Source organism: Molothrus ater, chromosome 5 (genome assembly GCF_012460135.2).
Source record: "Molothrus ater isolate BHLD 08-10-18 breed brown headed cowbird chromosome 5, BPBGC_Mater_1.1, whole genome shotgun sequence".
NCBI classification, from domain to species: Eukaryota; Metazoa; Chordata; class Aves; order Passeriformes; family Icteridae; genus Molothrus; species Molothrus ater.
This window is the reverse complement of record NC_050482.2, coordinates 67,575,674-67,599,318: the sequence shown is the minus strand read 5'-3', so window position 1 is coordinate 67,599,318 and position 23,645 is coordinate 67,575,674. Positions and strand designations below refer to the sequence as shown.

At 40.3% G+C, this 23,645-nt stretch overlaps 1 protein-coding gene across 1 annotated transcript in view; it reads left to right on the top strand.

Moving 5' to 3' along the window:
- The first annotated feature begins 1,558 nt into the window (after positions 1 to 1,558).
- Positions 1,559 to 23,645, top strand: part of DCP1B (decapping mRNA 1B) — a 40,175-nt gene continuing 18,088 nt past the window's right edge. Inside the window, exons 1-3 of the mRNA XM_036400324.1 lie at positions 1,559 to 1,710; positions 2,862 to 2,902; positions 5,029 to 5,156. Coding sequence (XP_036256217.1) covers positions 1,576 to 1,710; positions 2,862 to 2,902; positions 5,029 to 5,156 — 304 coding nt within the window. The 5' untranslated portion in view covers positions 1,559 to 1,575. The remainder of the gene's footprint in view (positions 1,711 to 2,861; positions 2,903 to 5,028; positions 5,157 to 23,645) is intronic.

Sequence of the window (23,645 nt, the reverse complement as noted above, 5' to 3'; positions counted from 1 at the left end):
AATTCCCAGCTTGCTGTCTCTCAATTCTCTCCTATCCTCACGTCACATGATGGGACTCTTTTACCTAGGCTTGCCCATGTCCTCTTGGATTAGATGCTACTGCTCTCTCTATCCCACTGGCTCCATCTGGCCTGGAGCAAGAAGAAGGGAAGAAAACCCAACAGTAGACCTCATCCCTTCTGTCCAGCTGCTGTCCTTTTGAAAATGTGTCAGGAGTATTGCAAACAATTAAGACAGCATCCACTATCGCCACCTTGGTTCTTCCAGGGCGTCCTGGAAGTTCTCTGGCAGTAAATATATCTCCCTACTGCTTCTGTACAGGGAAGGTGGTGACTGAGGTGATAAACTAAAAAGAACTTGCTCTACCAGGGGGTTCAGGCAGGAGGGTTAAGCAACTCTTTTCCATGGAAGTACTTACTGAGCTTATCTGCATGCCTCATAAAGCTGATGTATTCGCTGTAAACTGTCGGTACCAACAGATTAGTAATAAACATGTGTGCCTGATGGGAAAAGGTGGCAACTGATTCCTTGGTCTTGTCTATCTGTTGCTCGCTGTTTGTATAACTCCATATTATAGCATGCTTGTTTAGGTTTCAGCTGCTTGCTGCACGTACGAGTGTGTATATATATATATATGGATGCATTTGTGTGTATATTTATGCACACGAGGGCTGTGTGATGGTTTAGCTTGCAATGCTGCTCCCTTCAGCTGGGTGCAGGGGTGTGTGAGGGTGTGCCAGCAAACACGGGCTGCCTGTGGGCTCAGTGCTCCGGGCCCGCTGCTCTCCCTGGCCTGGGGGGGCTCAGCCGGGCAGAGCCCCTCACGGATCCCCGAGCTCCTCACGGGCACACGGGCTGGACGCGCTCGGTCCCGCTCTCTGCAGGCACACAACAGCACCCACACAGACTCCCAGAGCTGTTCGGTTCGGAAGGGACCTCTGGGGCTCATCCCGTCCCACCCCCGCCCAGGCACGGCCACCTGGAGCAGGTGGCACCGGAACGCCTCCAGATGGGCTTGGAATGTCTCCGGAGAGACCCCATGGCCACCCTGGGCAGCTGTTCCAGTGCCCTGCCACCCTCAGTGTAAACTTCTTCTACATGCTGAGGTGCAACTCCTTGTGTTTCAGTTTGTACCCGCCGCTCCTCGTCCTGTCTCTCGGCGCTGCTGAAGTCTGGCACTTTCCCCTTGGCGATATTGACATGTATTGATGAGATTCCCCCTTAGCTTTCTCTTTCCTACAGAGACCTGAAGCTGGGCTAAACAGGCGCGTCTCCCGCATGTACCCCCCTAAGGGATGAGCCCAACCGCAGCAGGAGCACCACAGCACTCCCAGGAGGATAGGCAGTAGCTGGAGCCACCATGCTCAGCCCGGCTCCCTGTGTCGTGTGTGGGATTGGCGTGTCCCTGTGCTGCTGTGGACACACCGAGCGACCCCGCGTCTCTCTGTCCCCGACCCGCCCCTCGCTACCGCCCGCCATCCTGAGCGCCGGCCGCTCGGCGCTCGATTGAGGCGGCTGCTCCCGGGGTGGCGCGGCTCGGCGGTGGATTGGTGGGGTCTGCGCGGCGGGCGCAAGATGGCGGCGGCGCTGGGCCGGGGGCTGGACATCAGCCTGGCGGCGCTGCGGCAGCACGACCCCTACATCAGCGGCATCGTGGACGTGGCCAGCCAGGTGGCGCTCTACACCTTCGGCCACCGCGCCAGCCAGTGGGTACGTGCGCGCTCCCGCCCCGCCACGCCCCGCCACGCCCACCGCGCGCCAAGGGGGCGGGGCCTCCCCGCGGGCACGCCCCGCCCCCTTGCCGGCAGGCCCCGCCCCCCAGCGAGGTGTGAGGGTGGGGGAGCGAGAGGGGCCCGCCGGTGTTTCCCGGTGTGCCGCGGCCGTGTGCCCGGGGTGCCACGGACAGCCGGCCTGGGCACGCTGAGGGGCCACGGGGTGCCCGGGAATGGAGCTCTGGGAGGCTGTAGGATGGAGGAGTTCAGCCACGTGCAGGGGAGGCTGGGGTTTAACGTGAAGCTTTGGGAGAAAAGGGTTTAATCTGGGGTGGTGTAGGCTGGGGTTAGCCTGAGGCCGTGGGAGACTGGGGTTTATTTAAAGCTGAGGAGGCTTGGGTTTAGCCCAAGGCCATGGAAGATTGGGGTTTAACCCAGGGCTGTGGAGACTGGAGTTTAAACCAAGTCTGGATTTTATCCCAAGGCTGTGGAAGGCTGGGGTTTCACCCAGGTTGAATTTTTATCCCAAGGCCATGGAAGGCTGGGGTTTAAGCCAGGGCTGGGGTTTAACTCAGGGCTCCGGGCCTCAGGTGCTCCTCTGCCCTTCCAACACCTGTAATGGAACCCAAACACGTGCAAAAGAGTGGTGGAGTTACCAGTGCTAAAAGCATTGTTGTAGGATGTACAAACATAATTACCTTGGGGAAACTCTAAGTAATAGAACATTTAGGCTCTTGGCAGGTGGTTCTTGGCTTGTTCTAACAGTGAGACTCAGGACCTGTGTTTGAAGAACCTGCCCAATCTGCCTTTTGTGTTGTTTTCCCCCATTTCTCTGCTGAACCTCCCCGGAGGGCAGGTGCCCTTTGAAAACTCCTCTCTCTGCCTCTTGCCTGTGTGTTGTGCTCAGGTGTAGCCTAGAATGAACCCACTTCCATATCTTACCTCAAACCCTGGGTCAGCTGCATGGTGACCTGTGCTAGCTCCAGCCTCTCACCACCAACCCATGAAATTTGGTTAAGTAATTTTTTCCTGGCTTTTGGGTGAGAGAGGTGTAGCTGATGGTAGTGGTAAAACAAAGAAAAGGGGGCTCACTGGTGGTGACCAAAACACTGCCCTATTTTCAACTTTCTTAATGTTCCTTTTCTTCAGGAGAAGACAGATGTGGAGGGAACACTGTTTGTTTACACAAGGTGAGCACATTTTGACATGTACAGGTGAAATCTGTGGATATGGCAAAGCTGGCTGGGATGGAGGATGGCTGAATGAAATAAAATGCTCCCCTTTGTTCAGGAGTGAAAAGAAACTGAAACTGCCAGAAGCAAATGTGGGAAGAAAAACCCTTTGAAGGAGACATGAACTTCTATTTTGATAAGACTTCCAAATGTGCTTTAAATGTCAGTGTTGGTAAACTGTAGAAATCTTCTGTGATGGTTTAAATAGGATTTGCAATTTAAAATTGTTTGAACAAAAAAGAGTGAAATAAATAATTATATTGCTGAAAGGAAGGGAATGGCAGAGCTTTTGAAATATTGTGTCCCCTACTTAGGGAACTTTCATACTACTTGTGTCTGTTCATGTTTCATGTGTATTTCATCCAACATTTTGGATGTTTTTCATGCTTTCTTTTAGCAGCAGCTCTGGTTGTGGCTTTCAGAACCTCATTTTTTGCAGCATTTGTTGTAGCACATGTGTTTGTTCTGTTGTGGGGATTCTGTTGTTGGTGCCCCAGCATTTCTCTGTGACTGCTGTTAAAATCAGAAGGTTGCACAGTCAGCAGCTTTTGCAGTAGCTGCTGAGTGTAACACCAAAGCAGAAAGTTACTTTTCCAGCTTTTGTGTCAAAGAGGATCTGGTAGGAGTGCTGAAAAAGCAGGAGATGGTTTTGAGAAGTGTGTGAGGTGACAGAGAAGCCCAAGAGCCTGGGAGCTTTGTGGGAAGTGGGAGTGCTGGTTTCAGCCCCTGCAGTGGCAGTGGTCATCAGCAGTTTTTCTGAGCTGCTCTCAGGTCAGTGGGGATCAGATGCTGTAAATTTACCACCACAAGAGGAAAGCCCTTTGTTGGGCTGGCACGAGGTGGATGTGGTGACTTGTGTGCTGCAAAACAGAAGCAGTATTTCCTGGTATGTTGGTTTCCAAGCTCAAGAACTGACAACGTGAAACCTGGTCCTTCTGGTATTTGCTATCTTTCACAGTTGTTTTTGTTGCCTGAGGAAGTTTCCATTTAGGGCACTGCCTGGCTGCACTTTAGGCAGCAGTATGGAGCAGGTTGTAAACTGTGAGTAACAGCACGCATTGCCTTCATCGTCAGTTTTAACTTTAATTTTCTGTGACTACAAACAAATTTATGAAGTCCTGTGGAAAACACATTGCCAGCAGACAGATTGGAGACCACTGGTGCTGTGTTTGTTTCTTCTCATTACCTTAGTCACAATATAAAATGATGGTACCAATTTACTTGGGCTGACTCACTCACTGCCCAGCTCATCTTTGTGAATTCGAGGAACAGTCAAAAAATCAGACTTCCAACTGGATGAACACCAGTGGAAGTGGACTGTTTGTTTGAACTGAAATATTGACCCTTGCAAACAAGGATGATTTCTTTGGTTGACTCCAATCCTGTAATACGGGTTCCAGCATTTTGGTTTCATAGAGAAATCCCCTCACCAGCAATTAAGCAGAGGTGGCACTTTTCCCAAATGTTTGGCCGTCATCTTTTCCTTTATTGCCTAACTTGGTTTGTAAAGGAGTGTCTCCTGTCAGGATCATGACAGGTTTAACAGTTTAATCTAAGTGACTTGAAGTGAGCATAATGACTTAGAGTCATAGCATGTCTTAGATTCATCATTTATCAGGGATTATTCAGGAATGGGAGCAGATTCACAGCTGCTCTGGGGCAACCTGTTTCAGTTTCTCACATGGTGGCTTTTATCCTTACAATTTGGGTGGTGTAGAAAATTCTCTCTTTGATGGCTGTTAGTATCTGCAGTTGTTCACCTGAGTGCTGAGAGCTTGCCTTGCTCTGACTTGGTTTGATTGCTGCTTTCTAGTCCAGCAAGGAGCTGTAGGGTAGATGGTGGCATTGGATCATGTGATGCTGATGGTCTGTTTATTTCTCATACATAATGTAGGCCTTTGCCATGATTAAAAGGATTACCAGAACTGCAAGAGTCAATTGTTATTTCCTTGGCAACAAAATTAGACTTTTGTAGCATCTCTTAGAAATAAATAAATAATTGATTTGGAGCTCTACCCAGCAAAGAAATTATTGTGATTTCCTTTTCCCTTGACTTGATGGGATTTCTACTTGTTCCTTTTCAGATCAGCTTCTCCAAGGCATGGTTTCACAATAATGAACAGACTGAGCATGGAAAACCGAACGGAACCCATTACTAAAGACCTCGATTTCCAGCTCCAGGACCCTTTTCTGCTCTACAGAAATGCCAGGTGTAAGTATGTGACACGTTGAGTTAAATATTGGAGTCAGGTTCTCTTCCGTCTGTTCTTGGTTAAGGTAGTCCAAGTGCTTAGACTGCAGCATTCAAGGGGTGAAACTAGAGGAATGGATTTTGCTTTTTTGATGTGCTGAAAGAGAAGAATTGCCCAGTGTTCCCTAAAATGCCACTCTACTAAAGAAAGTATTAGGATGTGCTTAGGAGTGATCTCCTCATTTAACTGACAAATTGTGGATGTTTGTGGTTGCCTGTGTGTGATGGGCTGAGAGAAAGTGTGCGTGTGTGTGTGTCTTTTCTGAATACATCCCAGTCACTGCTGGGAAGCCTCAGTGTAATATTTGTAGTCTTGATTTCCTGTATAAAAATAGACAAATGCAGCCAATCCAGGCCCTGTGTTCTGCTCCAGCTCCAGAACCCTGTTCTTAGAGCACGTTGGAAGGCAGGTTGCTCCTCAGCTATTAGGGGTAACTCTTGACAACATAATGCTGAGTCTAACTTAAACCCTGCTGAAAGACAGAGTTATTACTTTGGGCTTTCTGTTGATTATCTTTGCACAAGAATTAGCAAGTGTCAGGCAAGCTCAGCAATGAGTGGAAGACACGAGGAAGCTTATTTGTGCATGCAGATCTGCACACAGACTGTTACAATGTGCAGGGAGCAGTTGTAAATTCACTTTGTAGCTGTGCTTGGAAGCAGAGCTGTAGTACCTGATCTGGCCTTTGTCCTTTGTGCATAAAAACAGATTTCAGAAATGGTTTGTGTGAACTGTGATGCTCAAGTGTTCCCTCTGGATGAAGTAAAGGCAAAAGCAATCCGTGGCTTGCAAAGTAGCTTGATTTGATAATCTGCTAGACCTCCTTATTTCATAAACTAATGTGGAGGTGGGAAATAGATCAAGAGGGAATCCTGTTGTTCACACACACTGTGTGGTAGAAGCAATGGAGGAAGAACATTCTAAATAGCCTAAATGAAACTGCTATTTTTGAGACTTGACAAAGAATTGGAATTCAGAAGCAAAACTGAAAAGACTTGCAGACATCTCCAGGCTAACCTAGACTGGGCCAGACATTAGGATTTTAAGTACTGTGACACCTCTTTATTCCATCTGATTTTGAAGGCTTTTTCTTATGTAGCTGTAATCTTGTTTAATCTCATTCTGAAACTTCAGTAGGAGTTTATGTATGCATATACCAACATCTACCTTTTGAAACCTGATCTATTAATTTTTCAGTTTTGTTGACACAAGTGGTATAATGAGTAATTACTAGTTTGCATAATTCTGTGGTGACAGAAAATAAGTTTTTAGTCTGATTACTGCACATAAATTGTAATTTGTTTATTTTTTTTACTAAGAGGAAGATTGGGGTTGGGGGATGTAAGCTCTTTTTTCACTAAGAGACATGAAATTTTTAGATTTGCAGGGTCTCAAATATAAGTAGCAGCCTGTGCTTCTGAGCAGGATGCCTGGGTCTGTGGATCTGATTTTTACCAGGGTTAGCTGTTTGATCTAACCATGGGTAAATCTGTACCTCCTAATTGAATTGTGAGTTTGGTTGTCTGAGAGCAGGTTCATGTTTGTTTTTACTAAAAAAACCCTATAAATTTTGTCAGTATCAGGTGAGTTCTGGTATAAGGTTATGTTACTCCTAGCTGCTTATCTTCCTAAAATATTCTTTAAAAGGCTCAATTACTATTTCTTCAAGAAAAATGATGGGGTTGATAGTTCAAAGCAAAAGCTGTTGTTTTCTCAGATTTTCATGAAGACATCTGTTTCCAGAGCAAATTGGAAGACAATTTTTACCAACTCATTTGAGTTGTCCAGGTTTTCTTTAGGACCCTACAGTTCATGTGGTGATTTCTTCATTGAGTTGCACATACCTCTTGCCCTTTCTTCCTTATTTTGTATTTCAAGGCCTTTGCAACATGAAATAAAGAGATCTCCTTAACAATAATTGTGGGTTTTCACAAGGGTCTCATCCACACACAGTTCTGAATATCCTCTTGAATTTTCTATATGAATATTTTCTTGCTCTTGTACAACTTGCCTTTATAGTTTTTTTGCAAAGCTAAGGCTTGAGGTTTATTGTTAAATGAACTTTACAAAACTGGGCTGCTTAGGCCCTTATGCTGTGGTACTATTTTTATCTCCTGCTTTCACATACTAACAAGGAGTACTCAGGGACAGCTGTTTACTCTGCAGAACACTGAACAGTTTGACAGTAATACTTAACAGTATCTGGAAACAAATTATCTTTTTCTAACCTGTTTGACTTGGTGACTTCTCAGGCTGCTTTTCATACAGGTCTCCTTATCGCATCTAACAAAACTAACAATTTCCTCTGCATTTTTAAATTGCTGGCCTTGCCCATTGTTTTGTTTCTTCCAATATTCAAAATTCATTTTGTACAGCTGAGTATCTGTGGCTGGTTGTATCTCGCAGTCTAAAATAAATCTTTTTGGCAGCAAAAGGTGGTGCTTGTGTACTGGACAAGCCCAACAACATTTTGTGATGTAAAGCTTGCTTTGTATCCAGTATATGATCAATAGAAAAAATTTCCAGAACTGTACACAATAAATGTAGGTTTTAGAAATGCTTTAAAAAAAAGGTGTATTTAATCTGTATTTAATCATTTTACTTTCTTTTTCCATATTTCATTTATTGTTTCATATGATCCTGGTCATCTTAAGTTGAATTATTGTCTGAACACCATGTTGGAGGCACAGTCTAATTCCAGGACTTTTCAGGCTGGATTTGGGATGCATGCCAGTTAATGTTTGCTCTGATCCACTCTTTCACAGCAAAGGTTTTTTTTGGGAAATCTGTTAGGATAGAGCTGGGATTACTCATTTAGCCAGGAGGGAAGCTCGAATTACAGTTTTCCATGCCAGCAGAAATCTTTGTCCACCAAGGAACAGAAGGTTTATGGCTCAAACGGGCAGTTTTCAATGTGACCTTTAAACTTCTGTGGTTAACTGCAATTTTAGATGCTTGCTTTCCGAGAGCAAGACAGTAGTTCTGGTTTTGTTTAGGTGATCTAACAATTTTTAAATTTTCATGAGTTATATATTTGACTAATCTTAACTACATAATTATTACTTTTTTCATTAGTTTTTTCCTGATAGTTATTGGGAAAACCGATAGTCAGAGCCTGCTGCTTAAGCCTTGATGCTGATTGATATGAGATAGTTCAGAAGAAATATATAGCAGTAAATTATTGATTAAATTACCTTAATTTTCTCCCTTTAGCAGCTGTATAATAATTACAGCTATTCCCCACTCTCTACTGTACCAGGTGTCTTTGGCTGTGTGCTGGGTCAGGGAATTATTTCTTGATTTCACTCATTTACCTTTTCATCACTGAATTCTGCTTTTGATGCTTATAGCAAACAGGGAGTTTGGGGAATATTAAGTTGCTTATCTCAGAACTGGCTTCACCTTGAGCATTTTAGCTGCCAAGAACACAAGATCCTGCCTTAAAATAGTATGCTAATTGTGACAATGATCTGATACAGGTTAATTGGGTGCTTTTCTGCTATATTGAGTGGAGAAAGAAATTGTGTGACATGTCAGCCAGTATTTCTCTCTGACAGTTTCTGCACCTATTTGGACACAGAAGTTTCTTTTCACTTCTGTGCCACACTGTAGCAAGGGCTTTGCCCCTGTCATCTCCTGAGCCTGAAATGGAATAAAGCCTTCCTAGTGAAAGGTGTCTGCTGAATTTGGGCTTTTGCAGAGGTTCAGCAGGTGCTACCAAAGCAGAGCAGACATGCCTGGTTTTGGCAAATCTGTCCAGACACACGTGCTTTGTACATAACCTTACACTTGTTTCAGTTTTTCACTTTAACCTGCTGCCATACGTCCATCAGAACCCTGAACATTTTGTATTATTTTCCCAGATTCCTACACTGCAGAGACATCTGGTAAATGGGATGGGAGGGAGAGGGAAGTTTGCCAGCTGTCTAAAGAAATTTTGTGGGTTTTATCTGTGGTTTGTGGGTTGTTGTTTTTTTTTTCTTCCCCCATAGTTCATAATTATGTATGAAAATTTTACCAAATATATGCTTGGGGGCAAGTGCTCGTAAAATGTTTAGGAAAAGGTAACAGTGTATATTTTCCTCAAACTATTAGCTGTCATTATTAGATTGTTACAGTATCCATGAGTGCTCTTAAATAGAGCAGCTCATCTTCTTTTGAGACTGATTGTGGGCACATTTTAGTTCACCCTTCTAAGGAAATACATCCTGATAAAAATACAAATGGATTATAAGTATCCCACCTCTGCAGTGACCTTGCAAGTAGCATTTCTCTTGAAAAAACATCTTCGCTTGAAGACTTTACAAGTCTACTTCTGAAGGGAAAAGGTAGGAAGCAACAAGAAGAAAATCAGAGTAATATGTAAAAAAGAATGTATGATGGAAAACAATCCTCTTTTGGCTACCATAGTGTATTTTTCCCCTTGAAATGTGTTCTTAATCTACACTACATTATTGTGTAATTGTGTATTTTAAACCTCTTCTTCTTCTGTTGTTTTTTTTTTTTTTAATTTGAGAATTAAACCAGCATTCGGTGGTTAAATTTCCTTGTGTCTATATTTAGACTTGGCCTTCTGCATATTGACTCCTTGGTCAATTGAAACAGGCAAAACAGATATTCCAGCCTTTGTCTTTATGATGTAACAGAGTTTCTGTTTGATGTTTTTGGTTTGGGTAAAAATACCAGTTTAGAAAGGAGAGCCTCATTTATCAGCCTCTGTCCTGCCAACATTCAATATCAGGTCCAGTATCACAACCCCAAAAGGATGAATGCAGAAAATAGAAATGTATATTCAATTGATTATTCTCCAAATGCTCCTTCCTCTTTCAGAATTTTGAAACAATTACCTGTAAATGTGTTTGACTTAGTCCAGTTTGTATTATTTTTTCTCTAAATGTCTGCAAATCAGGGGTCTACTGATTCAGAAACATTACATGGCTTTCTGTTGCTGCATCATCACACAAAATGGAATGTTTTTGTCACAACTGGTTTTTTGAGCTTAACAAAGCAAAACAACCAGGTTTTTTTGGGCTTAAGTTTGTTTGCAGAACTATTATTCTGGCCTGCTGCGACCTGCGTTTTTTGTTTAGGAAAATATTTCTGTAGTTTAAAACCCTTTGAAAAGGGTTTGTCAATTTGAACCAAAAGTGCAAACTCCAACTTTATTAGGAGAAATACTAGGTAATTTTGGCAGAAGGGCCTTGCCCTTCTTAGGGATGTATCCTTCTCAGCCTGTTTTTTGCTAAACAGTTTTGGGTAAAGCTGTTTTGAAAAGTCTGCCTGGACTGACTAGTGCCATTTCTCAGAATACAAATGTTTGTGCTTTACCTGAGGTTGTGTCCTTGGAGACATTTTTGTTTCAGAGCTACAAACAAATCCCCCTCTTTTCCATTCCAGTTTCTCTCCTTTGATCAGCATTTTAAAAATTCATTGTGTATCCAGCAAGGCAGAACAACAGCAGAGGCCATGATTATCTTCCCTGGATGTTCCTGGCCTTAAAGTGAAACCTCAGTTTTACTGAGAGTGTTTGAATACTCACACTCTTGAGCACAGGCATTCTTTTCCTTTTTTAAATTTCCAAAGGAAACATACATGCTGAAAGTAATTAATGTTTTAAATTAATTAATGTTTTTAATTCTAAACCCAGAAAATGAAGGATGCAGCATGAACTTTGTCATGTTGCATGCATTTTTTTTTTTGGAAACCTGTTTAAGTTTCTGTCCAACTTAACTGTTTAATAGTTTGTAATCTGCAAATTTTCTTGAGAGAAGTAAGCAAGCTTTTAACTGCCTCTATTTATTGGATTCATAGTGATGATAATTTTTTTTTTCATGCAAGATGGCTTCTGGCACTCAGTTTATTGACTTCCTTGTACCTGCACTCAAATTACCTGTTCATAAACCAGTTTATAAAAACATAAAGGCATTACTAATTTTCTACTACGTTTCCCATATAGCTCCTGCCTTTGTGGTCTATACTTCAACTAACCAATGATTTTAATGTGCTTAGAAAATGGTAAAAATTACTTCAGAATGTCAAGGAAAATAATAAACTGCCCCTTGGAAATAGTATAGATACCAATTTACATTTTTATCACTAAAACCATAAAATATGTGCTTTTATATGTTAGGTTTTCATGCTTTCTGTCTCATTTTAATTTTCAAGGCTACGTGAAGATCTTTAATGCCTACCTACTGAAATATAAAAATATTATTATAAGTTAATAATGCAGTCAGGGGTAGATGGACATGCAGCAGTGCTGGCTCAAGGAAAGAGGGTTTTAACATCAGTAATTATGGTTTAGCAGTCAGGTTATTTGGCTTGCTTGTTCGACAGTGCACGAACTACAGGGTTTGAAACCTGTGGCTAAACTCTGCTTAAATCCATGGAAGGAGGAGTGGATTTTTAACCTAGGGAAGGGAACATGAAAATAAATTAAAAATAAATCAACTGAAAAAGTGCCATAGAATATAGTTTTTTATGGCAATTTGTAGTTGATCGTGATTTCTTCTTTCCCCATACTGAAGCTGCCACTACTCTGAGCAGAACACTGGACTAAGTGAACTGCAGAGGCCCCAGCCAAACTGAATTATTATTGTGACTCTAGGAGTAGCAGCTATTAATTAATTCAGCTTTAGGGTGTTTGGGGTTTTTTATCTGGGTATTGTGGAGAGTACATGTTCTATGATTTAGGTTTTTACAGGTCATATTAAAAAAATGAGGAGGAAGAACTACAAATTTCCTTTTTGTTTGTTGCTTTTAAAGCGAAGTTGTTTGTACTAATAAGTATTTCTAAATTTAGTTTTTGCAGGGCTGCCTTATTATTCATATTTTCCTTTAAACTAAATACAATTTATGTTTTTCAGTGGAATTTGTAGGCACTGCTGCTGAAGGCCTTAAGTTTTAATTTTTGATGCGTAACACCACGTCCCCGGTCATGGCGCCCAACTCAGCACAGATATTTTCTATTCAAACTTTCTAAACAGGATGTTTTAGTTGTTTCTTCCTCACCCTTCCTACCCTGAGGATTTTATGCCAATTGTGGAAGCCTTTGGCTGAGCAAAGCAAAGGGGTTTTGGTTTGTCAGGTGCCTTTTTGCAGCTGTAACTGTGATGACTGCAGCCATCTTTTTGCTTTAATGATGTTTTCCTGTTGTGTGTTGAAGGTGCTTAAAAAAAGTTAAGGAAAAGAAGTGCACCAATGCTAATGTAGGTTTTCAGTTTCAGCCCAATCTGGAAGTCAGAATATGCCATGTGAGAAGAAACAGGTTAAGGAGCTAAGACAAAAAGGCTGTGTAGTTTTTAGATGGCTGATAATTATTTTGTGTGCAGTGCAGCTGTATCTCAGCTTGGGCAAACAAATCAGTAGGAAAAGGGTATGGAATAGAGTTAGAACCATGTGTCAAACATCCCACCTTTGGGGATGAGTTTCTGTATGGGATGGCAGGAGAGTAATGCTGCATATATCTGCTAGACACAGTCTTTGTTTCCCATTTATGGATGTCAGCATATAAGTAACAAATTAGCTTGTCTGGAGGTTTACTGTGGAGAGTGTAGTGCCAGTGCTGGGCATTCCTGACGTCTTTTCAAGATAAGATAGGCATATGATGCAGCAATGCTCAAGAGTTGGGCTTGCAGCAGATAATGTTTGGTTTTTTTTCAGAGGGGTTATTTTCACGTGACTACCTGTATACCCTCTGCTTCACACATCCCTCCTTGCACAGCATAAAATGCTAGGTGTTTCAGGAGCAGGGGGAATATGTACATGAGTGCCTACGTATTTCTCCTGCAAACAAGGATATTCCAGAGCTGGTTGCTTTTCACAAATCCCTTGTGTAACCGCCTTTGCAGCTTAATCCCTTCACATACGCACACATGTATTTAGTATTTCCAGCTTTCCTGTGTTTTAAACTTCTTAGCCTCTTTGTCTATAACAAAAAAAAATACATTTATTTCATTTTCCTTATACTTGCATTCCTTTTTTTTAATCATGTCACAGTGGAAGTAGGAAAGCAATGTTCATTAGATGCTCAAAGTACAATGTATAACTAAGAGAAGCTGTTCATCTACTTAACTCCCCAGGTTTGAGAATTACTAGAATTATCTAAATCCTGTGGTGGTGTGATCACACATTCAGGGCTTCCCAGTACATTATCACCAAATACTGCTGTGAGGTATTAGGCTAGTCTCCTACATTACACAGATTGCTCTAGTTAAACAGGAAGGCAACACTTAAGGCAGCTGTGAGTACAGTTTGTGTGCACACGAGTGGGTGATGCTGTCTTACCTCCAGGTTTGATGTAGAAGCAGTTCAGCTGAGTTTCGTGCACCAGCTTCCCCTTGTACTTGGCGTCGGGTTCCCCTGGCTGGTGGCTGGGCAGGGGGTGATACGCCTGCCGAACCAAGGCTTGAAACATTTTAGAATTCCAAGGAGCGTTGAAGCAGCTGAAGCTAAGTGGTTTTTTTCAATAGATAGTAAAGGCACATTCCCTTTGGTTAATTTCCTTGCTTCAGGATTATGTAATAGCCTTGTACAGAAGTTAAAAGCTGACTATTGTTTTAAATTGCTGACAACTGGATCTTCTAATCTAGGAACTATTTTCTAGCTCTTCGAAGCGTTTTCAATATCATTTGCATTCTCCTTCCTTTTCTTGCTGTTCACTCCTAATCCTTTGCTTGTCCTCTGTGCCTTGTGCTGAGTTGGAGCCTCCTCCTCCCCCTGTCCGTTTTTCAGGAAAACTTGGATTGAGGAGTGAAGATAATGGGCGCCATCCACCCATCAGCTCATCACCTCAGCGAGCCATGACGATCTCTGGTTTCTGTATATCCACACGGGCTCCTCTGATAATATCCTCTTGTGCTTGAAAAAAATAGGTTTGCTTAGCAGAGGGTGGACTACACTCCTGACATAGCCAGAAAACTTCTCTTGGAATGTGAGCTTGCTTACTCACACTCTTTTATATGTGTGTATATATATAAAAATATTTGTAACCTTCTCTCAAAACATGGAAGATAAATATGTGAGCAAGTGTATCCCACAGCACATATACAAGCTGCTCACTTCTGTCTAACTTTGATTTAATACAAGCTCTTGAGTGCCTCATCAGTGCTCTCTTTGTCAAAACAAACCTTAAATCGGCAGTAAAGAATACTTTTCAATTACAGGAGGGAAGAGGAAAGAAACCCTTCCCAAGTGTAAGATAGCATACCCTTTAAAGGACAAGGAATGTGTTATATACAGGAACATGGTGCAAGTGCTCCAGTGGAATTTCACTCAGGCTGCAAAGGCAGTGCTGCCTTTTTGTCTTAACTGCTTTCCAAACCAGTAACAGCACTGGGCTTAATGCCTGCTGCCTGCTCTGCTTCAATGGCTGTGGCTGCAGCCCAGTTGTGGGGTTTGCAACAGGACCTCCTTTCATAAAGTCTTCATCATGCATTGCTAAAAATCAATCTCAGAAAATACCCAGTGGGTTTCTGCTGCTGGCATCGTTATTGTGGACATACATATGCCCAGGACTTTTAGATCCTGTTTTAATAATCCCTTTGCATAACAGAGGTATTATTTACATGCATTAAACCAACCAGAGAGACTCTGTAGCCAGGGGTGGAAAAAAAAAAGAGGAAGTAATGTAAGACAAAAGCTTCAGGTCAGAAGTCAGCAATAAAGGGACTAAGAAGATTCATTCTGTGGATCATCTGCTGCTGCCTATTGTCTTAGACAGGACATGGACTTTCTGTTTGAGCTGTACCAATTCTTTTGGCTCTGTCAAACTGCCTTTCTGTAAAATTTCAATATCTTGTCCTAAACAGCATACAGTATTAAATCCTCTATACAGGCATGTGTAGCATCTCTCATTTAACAAGTTCATGAAATTTCATAAAAATTAGAAAAAGGAGAGAACATCGGATTTTTTTTTTGTGAGTATGCTATGTCTTCCTGCAGGGCTTTGCTGCCTTTCTGTTATTGTTACCTGTTGTTTTTATTCTGGTTTCTCTCATGTGAATATTTCTCTTTCTAACTCTTTAACTGAAAGCAAAGCAGATGTTCAAATTTGCACTGAGAGTTAAAAACTGAAGGAGGGGAGAGACTGAGGAAGCAGATGATGATTACGGTTAAGTTTTATTCCTAAGGGATTATGCATAAGCTAGTAAAACACTGCTGACTTCTGAAGCAAAATGAAATACATATTTTTACTTTGTGTGGAAACAATACAGTTGCTGCAGTGAAAATAATCCCATGCAATAATCCCAAATTTTTATTTAAATATGACTGTATCTCTAGTCTATAATCAGGGATTCAGAGTTGTAGGGTACCTCCCAGTGCTGCTATTGTGAAATATCTAAGTCCTAATATAACATGAATTTGATAAATGTGAGGGTTTTTTTTCTTTTTCAGTTGAATTACAGGTTAAATAAGAAACTGTTTACTACTTAAATTACATTTTCTTGGTGACAAACTTGATCTCGAGGGTGCATTGTTTCTCTCTTCATATACACAGAATGTTCTATATTCTTGCACACAGAATGTCTTGTGTGCAACATTACAGAAAAATCAGTAAGCTTCTGAATAATCTGAACACTAACTTCAATTGTTAAAATAAAATTTTAAAATAGATACAGATACATTAAAATAGAATTACTGTAATATCAAAGAAAAAAAGCAACAAGGTACTTCAAAGGGGTATATTTCTGTCTTCATGAAAGAAATTACTAAATTGCAATTTCACAGGAAAAAGGCAGGTGAAACATTAATATTAATACTTAAATGATCCTTCAGCTTTCAAGCATGTAAAAATGCAGTGACCATATGTGAATGATAAAGGGTTCAGGGTGAAATTTAGCTTGTGAACACAGTGTGAACCTACCCATAGTTTGCCTGTCATTCTGTGAGAACAGTGAACGTCCTTTCTGTGCCTGTGAAATTGTATTTTATTGCTAAAAATTGTGCTGCAAAGTTTCTGTCTGCAGCTCTACAGACAAGCGGATGTTACTGAAGGCAGTGTGACAGCTGACTGCAAGAGAAGGAATGGCTACAGAAGAGTAGAGAACTCTTTAATTGTGGACTGTAACCTGTTAACAGGCTGTGGCAAAGCAATAAAAGGGAACGCATAAGATATGCTGTAAATATCAACTAACTGTTGGAGATACCAGGAGGAGTAGTTGACTTTTGCCTATTTCTATGTGGACTTTTAAAATTATTTTTCTAACCATTTTAGAATTAGAGATGGTGTAGGAAAAATGAAAAAATTGCCTGTCCAAAATGGTGTTGTATATAGAGTATACAAATGGAAAAATACAAAAATGGAGGGTTTAAATTCTCTTATCTTAGGGTATTTCTTATGTGTTTCTTGTTACAAGAACAAGGATATACAAGTCACTCAGACTTTTATTGTTGCAGGCTAAGAACTCAGTCCAGATCTGCAAATGTATTTCCATTACTTAGGATCTGAAGGTATGCAGTGGAGAAATAAGAGATGAGATCACAACAGTCAGAATTAGAAACATCATGTATAGTTAAGGTTGCTTATTTTCTTCATGAAGCCCTTTCTGAAGTTGTTCATTATTTTGTGGGAGTTAAACCATTTGGAGTGACAGCTCATCATACTGATTATAGTAAAAATTCAGGTTTCAGGAAAAAATGACATGCTATTGAACACCTATTTGAGGTTAAAATAGTCTTCTCTTTTTTCCCTTCTCTTCTAATATCCTGGAAAATGGCATTGTCAGAGTTTGGAAAACAATTTGACCTTGAACTTAACTATAGCTGTGGAATTAGAGGTGTACCTTTGGCAGGTACCTCAGAGATGCACTTTAAAAATAATTGGGAACATATTCTTAGATTGGACTAAATTATAAATGAAAACCTTGATGTGAGAATCCTGGTGAGTCCTCTACTAGCTGTGTGTGTCACAGGCAGCAGAGCAGCTCTTCCCTGTGGGAATGGAAGCCCAGATACTCCACAAGAAACACACAGAAGCTGCTGCTGTTCTTAACATAGTGGAAAGAAAAAGGAAAGGCTGGAAATTGAGACACTGAAGGTAGCTCTCCTTTCTGTTCTTTCCAATAAAAGCAATTTTTTTTTTTTGTCTCCAGGTTGGAAAAGCTGTGTTGTCCACTTCTTGATTGAGCAGTGCTCTTTTAGCTTTTTGTTACTAGGTAGGAGGGAAGTGCACAGAATCAAGAAAAGGTTTCTAGTTTAACCTCTTCCACTTGTGACAGTCTCCTTTTGGTATAAGCCTTTCTGCTGCTGGAAGGTAGGGATTTATATTTAGCCTAGATTTGTGTAAGGCATTGTTGTGTTCTGCTCAGGTGATTTCTGTGCATCAGGGCCTGGCTTCATTTCAGTGTGTTGCAGGTATGTTTTATTGTTTGCTTTAGAAAGTTAGCAGGGAATATAGAGCACAGGTAAGCTAAAAAAATAATCCTTCCAGGTGTTGAGGAGTTGCATTTGTTTTCCAGTAAGCCTTTCCCTGATGGGTTTTTATTTCACAGGAGCCCTTCTTGCGTTGAACGAGGATATTTGGATGTAGTTTTTAGCTTATGGAACTCTCGTCTGACGGGGACATTTTGGAAGTCTATTGTGAAATAGTAACGGGAACCATTTGTTATTTAAGAGAGCCTATTTATAAGAAAAAATATTTCTCAAGAACAACTTGTTATTTCAGAAATTGATAGCCTGGCATCCACAGCCTTCCTGCTTTAATTTCAGTGTCACGCACCATCAAGATTTAAAAATTATTTGGAACTGATGATGCAATGGCAAGAGGTGTGGCTGGAAAACCAGTGGTGTGGGGGGAAAAAAAAATTCTCTAAGCCAGATGGATCATAACATAGATGCTATTCCTGTGTCAGGACTAAAAATTTCTTGTAGCATCAACAGAAGGCATATTTAAGGGAAATCTTGCAAATACATTTTGCATTGGGGCTCTTTTCCAAAAAAAGTAAAGAACCTGCTGATGGACTCTTACATCTGCTGAGCTTTATGGAAATAAGTGCATCAATGGGCTTTAAATTTTCCTGCAGTACTAACAGAACTTCAGCTTTGAGGCCATTTAGAGGGCTTTCCAGTGGCCCTATTCTGTTTGACAGATACACAGTTGATTTTTCTTCATAAAAATTTTTGATAAATTTGGATTAAAAGTCTGCCTGAAGTCAGTCTCTCACAGTAGAGTCACAGACATGATTTATTAAACCATCCACCATGTCTGTGCTGTCCTTTTTTTGCCTCGTGAAACCAGAAATAATTACTGGCTCTATCTGGAAGTCTGCAAATTGGTCCCCCAAATTTCACAACTGATAGATGATGGTAGGAATGTTTCAGGGTCCGTTCTATTAACAAAAATTTTGTCTTGATTTTTAAGGCATAGTTCCAAGAACAATTAAACAGATGGTGGTGACGAACTTATTCTTGACTTCAGTAATGTTGCCAATCACTGCCCACTCTTAAACCATTTGCTTTTGGGGAAAGGGGTCTGGAGGGGCTTTTTAATTTTGTTGGGGCTTTTGTTGTTGCATATTTTGTGGTTATTTTATTTTAGAATAAAATTGTTTTAACAGTTCCCTCTTCAGCTGAATTTCACTGGTTAAGCTGAAAAAAGGCCATGTGTAATCATTGGTTTGCCTTGACATGTCTCTGAGTAGGATTCTTTCTCCTTTAACAACTGGTTTGGTTGTTTTTTAGGGGATTTTTTTTGTAGCTTACTTGTTCATATATAACATTTAAAACATTTGAGATAATGGAAATACCAAGTCATCCTTTTCCCTGTCTTTGTTAACAGTTCTCCAAATAAGTGGATCAGGAGCTTTATCAGCCTTTAAATGAAAGAACAAGTGTCTGATAATTTAACAGGCAGGGCCTTTTCAGAGCTTTTCAGGAATTTAGGTTAAGCTCATAGCAAAATACACATTTCTGTTGTTTGAAAAACTCTTACCTTGCTTCAATTTTTTGACTTTTTAATGCCTGGGGAATCATTAAATCATTAAATTTTTACTTCTCTTTAAAATCTTCTAGAAATACCAGGATAGAGCCAGAGAGAAATTTCTGTTATTTAGAAACAAATATGTTTACCTAGTAAATATTTTGTATTGTGCAGCTTTGCACAATGCTGAGAAGCAAGAGGCCTAAAAATCCCAGTCCTGTTGATGAGCCACATTTCTATCAATGTGGTATAAGAGGATACAGTTGAAATCTTTCTAGTGTTTTGGGTTTAACTATCTAAACAGCAAAATTTTGTGTTTGAAAGAATTTAAAGCCTGCTTAGAGCTAAAAGAACTTTAAGACTCCTAAACTAGGAAATACCAGAGTTAAGGCTGGTTGTGCAATCTGTCTGTTTATGGACTTTTATATTGTGTGGTTTTCTTCTTTTGCAATAAGGACTTTGTTTCAGCTATCAAACAGCTGGAGTGGCGTTCACATTGGGAGGCTACTCAGTATTCTGGTTTTTTCCTCATTACTCATGCATGGCCTTTGTTATATGCCACTAGAGTTCTGCACTAGAGTCAAAATTATTGAGTTTTCATGTTGTTTTCTCCAATAATCATCACTATAAAAGCTGGTAACTCATGAACAAAGAGAACTGTTTTACCTTGCTCAGATTATGAATATTTTTATTCCCATTTCACAAATTGAGATCCTAGGGCAGAGTAGTTACAATTAGAATGGAGTGCCTGGCTTTAATTACTCAAGCCAAATTTTTTCCAGTGTCTTTATTATTCATATGTTCAAAAACACTTCTTACAGTCTTGGATTGGGATGATGGGTGTTTTTTCAGGCCACACACTCAAGTCTTGCACCCAGGTCTAGGATCTCGACTCAGCCACTGGGAAATGAAGCACACACAGCCAGTGCAGCCACTTCAGATAACGTTTCACAGCTTGGGTATCATTGCATAACATCTCTGGGATGGAATTCAGCTTTCCAGGATAGTGTGCAGCTGTCTGTGCTCAGGTTTTTTATATTTCTCCCTTGTTGCAGTCCTAAACATAGCAACGTAAAGGTGTCTGCCTGCCTTGCAAGACATGGATACAGAAACTTCTTTTTAACATAGCCAAGTCTGGATTTACATATTCAGGAGCAAGAGTCTAGACTATACATAGAGCAAAATACCTTAAGAAGCATGGAAACAAAAATAAAACACAGAAATGTCAGACTTGGGGTTAATTTATTTATTTTTGATACCAGCAAGTATAAAACAGTTCCTAGGTACAGGGGAATCTCTAGTCAGTAGTTATTTCTGTATCCATTTTTACCAAGCTTAAAGACTTTATGCAGTCTGTGGAGGAGTGGCTTAAAAATCACATGTTGCAGGTACACTGAAACAAAAGCTTTCATAATGGAAATGTCTATCCAGAAGACAAAAATCTAATCACTGGAATAATGAAGAGGAAAAAAAATAATCCTGGAAAATGCCTTTCTTTTGAATAGAATACTTAACACGAATGATTGAAGTTGATAAGAAATTCTGTATTATCATAATAACTAAATTAATGTTTCAAATATTGAGAGGTTAGAAATTGTTATCTATAATTCTGGAAGATAGCAGCTGTCAGCTTCTGCATATAAATAGTATCAAGTGTTCTAGTGTTTGTGAGGACAGGAGAAATCCGTAGCCAAAAAAATGAAAATTGTAAGGCAGAAGCTTTCGAATTGGCTCTGAAGTCGTGATTTCAAACTTAAATAGTGCCCTTCCTGAAATTCAGTCACTCAGCTATTAAAGGAGCTTCACAGATCTGGGTAAAATTTTTCAGTTTTGATTTATGAGTGGCCTGCCTTTTAGAAATTCTAAAATTTCTAAAGACTGATACCGTTAATAATTAATAATTTCAGTCAGTTTATTTAAGTAATTTATGTAGCTTCCCATTCAATGTTAATTGGACCATCTTGATTTCATAGCTGCATTATGTCATAGTTTTGTGTAATCTTGTTAACAACATTGAAATTGTGGCATTTTTTTTCCTTTTAATGTCATCAGTTCATTACTTGACTTTGATTTTATTTTTTTCTGTGTTTTACAATAATCTCTTCTTACATAACTTAATGGTTGAGGCTGGGCCTAAAGTGCCTTAACATTTCCTCTTCTGTTTGGCAGTAGAAAAATTTGCTTTGTGTCTCTGATGTTTTGTGATTCATTTTTAACATGAACATGAAATTACCACTCTACACATGATACTTAGATGTGGAATTCTATTTTGTCAAACAGTCTGACAGAGTGGGAAGGCAGATAAAAGTAATCTGTTTATGTTTAATCCTGATAAAGCAGGCAGTGTTTTCATCCTGGTAGAAAGCTTGCAGTGAAATTGTATGGTGTGTCTGTGAGTGTGCCAGGTTCCCAGACAGTTACAGGTTGTTATCAGCTTAGGTTCTCATTCTGGTTGTGGGGTTTTATGTGTTGCCACACACACCAGATTTTTTGTTTTTCATTTTGTCTTCATCATTAATCAAGATGGGGGCCATCAATACTCATTCATACTACTATTATCTACACTTTTTTCTCTTAAATACAGATTATAGGAGAATATAATACTGTAGTGTGAATTTATGCCATGTTTACTTCAGGTATCTCAGATTTCCACAAGTTTGCTGTGTTCTTACTGGTCCCTCATTCTCACCTGCATAAAATAGTTTGGGGTATCTTGTGCTGCCACAAGCTCAGGGATTGTTTCTCAGTGTATTTCAAGTGTTCATCTCCTCTGGACAGATGGGAGCAGTGTGGAAGGAGGAACAGTAGGACTGTCCACTTCTGAAAGATTTCACCACTGACTGGGTGAGCTCTAAGCTCAGAGGATGTCGGGATTTGGTCTTAGCTTGCTTTCAGCTGTGCTTCCTAATTTGGGTAGGAAATAGCATTTAACCAAGGGGAGAAAGTAGATGTGGGTGGGTTTGAAGTTCAGCTAAACTCTAGGCTAAAGGTCTCAGGGTCTGCAGTATCCTAACTTAAAACTGGAGTTAAGATGGGATATATATTGTTGGGTGGTGGTGTGGTTTGGTTTGGTGGCACACACCCAGTGCCCTTGTTCTGTGACCCAAATAGCTTCGTATTTGTTGCAATTGCATTTCAAAATATTAGTTGTAGCTCTGTAAAATCTGAAATCTGCCATTATTCTGGTTATCAGTTCACTTGTGTTTGTCTCTGAGTTGAGGTAAATCAACAGCAGAAGCAAGCCAGTTTGATTCTTGCAGCTTCTAATGGCCAGAAGCAGTTTGGCATTTCCAAGGGACTGCCAGCTTTCAGATTTATTAGATATCATCAATAGTCTGTGACATGTCTGTTCTGTTGGCCAAAGGTGAAGCTGTCCAACCTGTGCTGCATAATTGATGGTGCCACCAGCTGTGGCAGACATAAAAGAAAATTGGGAAGATGGAGCAGATGGCCAAAATGTCATCAATACTCTTCTCCATCAGAGATTCTTTTATAAAGAATAAGAATCTTGATTAAAACAAATTTGGTTTGTCTGGGATTCTCAGTCTGCTTGTCTGGATTCTCAGTGCTGTTGCATTGAGGAATATGGAGTTACTTGTGATTTGGACAAATTTTCAAATGTGTTTCATCAGAAGGATGTGGAATTTTGCATAACAGGTCAATGTTCTGGAACCTTATGAGTTGTTCACACACTTTTCTACAGGTGCACAGTTTATTATTGAACACCCATTGGAATATGCTAGAATATTAATGTGCATTTGAAATGCATAATTTAATATTTCTATTTAAAAAACTGAGATTATTGTGCAGTTCAGCTCTTAAGTTGCACATTTGTAGAACCACTGGTGCATATTGTGTTACTTGCCTTTTTTAGGTGAATAATAGAATTCATCACACTTGTCAATAATCACAAAAAGGACAGTACATATTTTAAAAGTTAATTTTTGTATGCCTACAGGATGTCTGATTTGTGAGATATTCTAGACTTTTTGCCAACGTGCTGTGTATTAAACAGCTGGGACCATTTTTATTTCTATAGAAGACAACACACAGCTTTAAATTTGGGGGGGGGGGGGTGGAGAAAATAATATACTCATGTCTTGCAAGTAGCTGTATTTTCATTTTCTTTCCAAATATTAACAAAGCCAAGGTACACTTCATATGCTATGGGTTTGGCTCTGTGGAATTGAAGGAGTTATTGCTTTTGGACTCTCCTAATAGTAGGAATTATTACATCATCAGGATCAGTGTTGCAATTGTTGTTGAACAGGTGCTCAACCCATTTCAAATTAAATCCATTTTCAAATGAAATGTTGGAAGACATGGTAGGAACTGCCAATTCCTGGTAAGGTTGAGACAACTCTTGCCTGCAGTAGGGTAGGGAGGGAAGGAGGAGGAAACCCAGGATCTCCTCTAGAAAACAGTGAACAGAATTACAGCAAATTTCCAGGGAGGTAGAGATGTTCATCCTACTCCACCAGCTCTGATGCTCTGTAAGATAGACCTGAACATTCTTTGAAAACTAAACAGA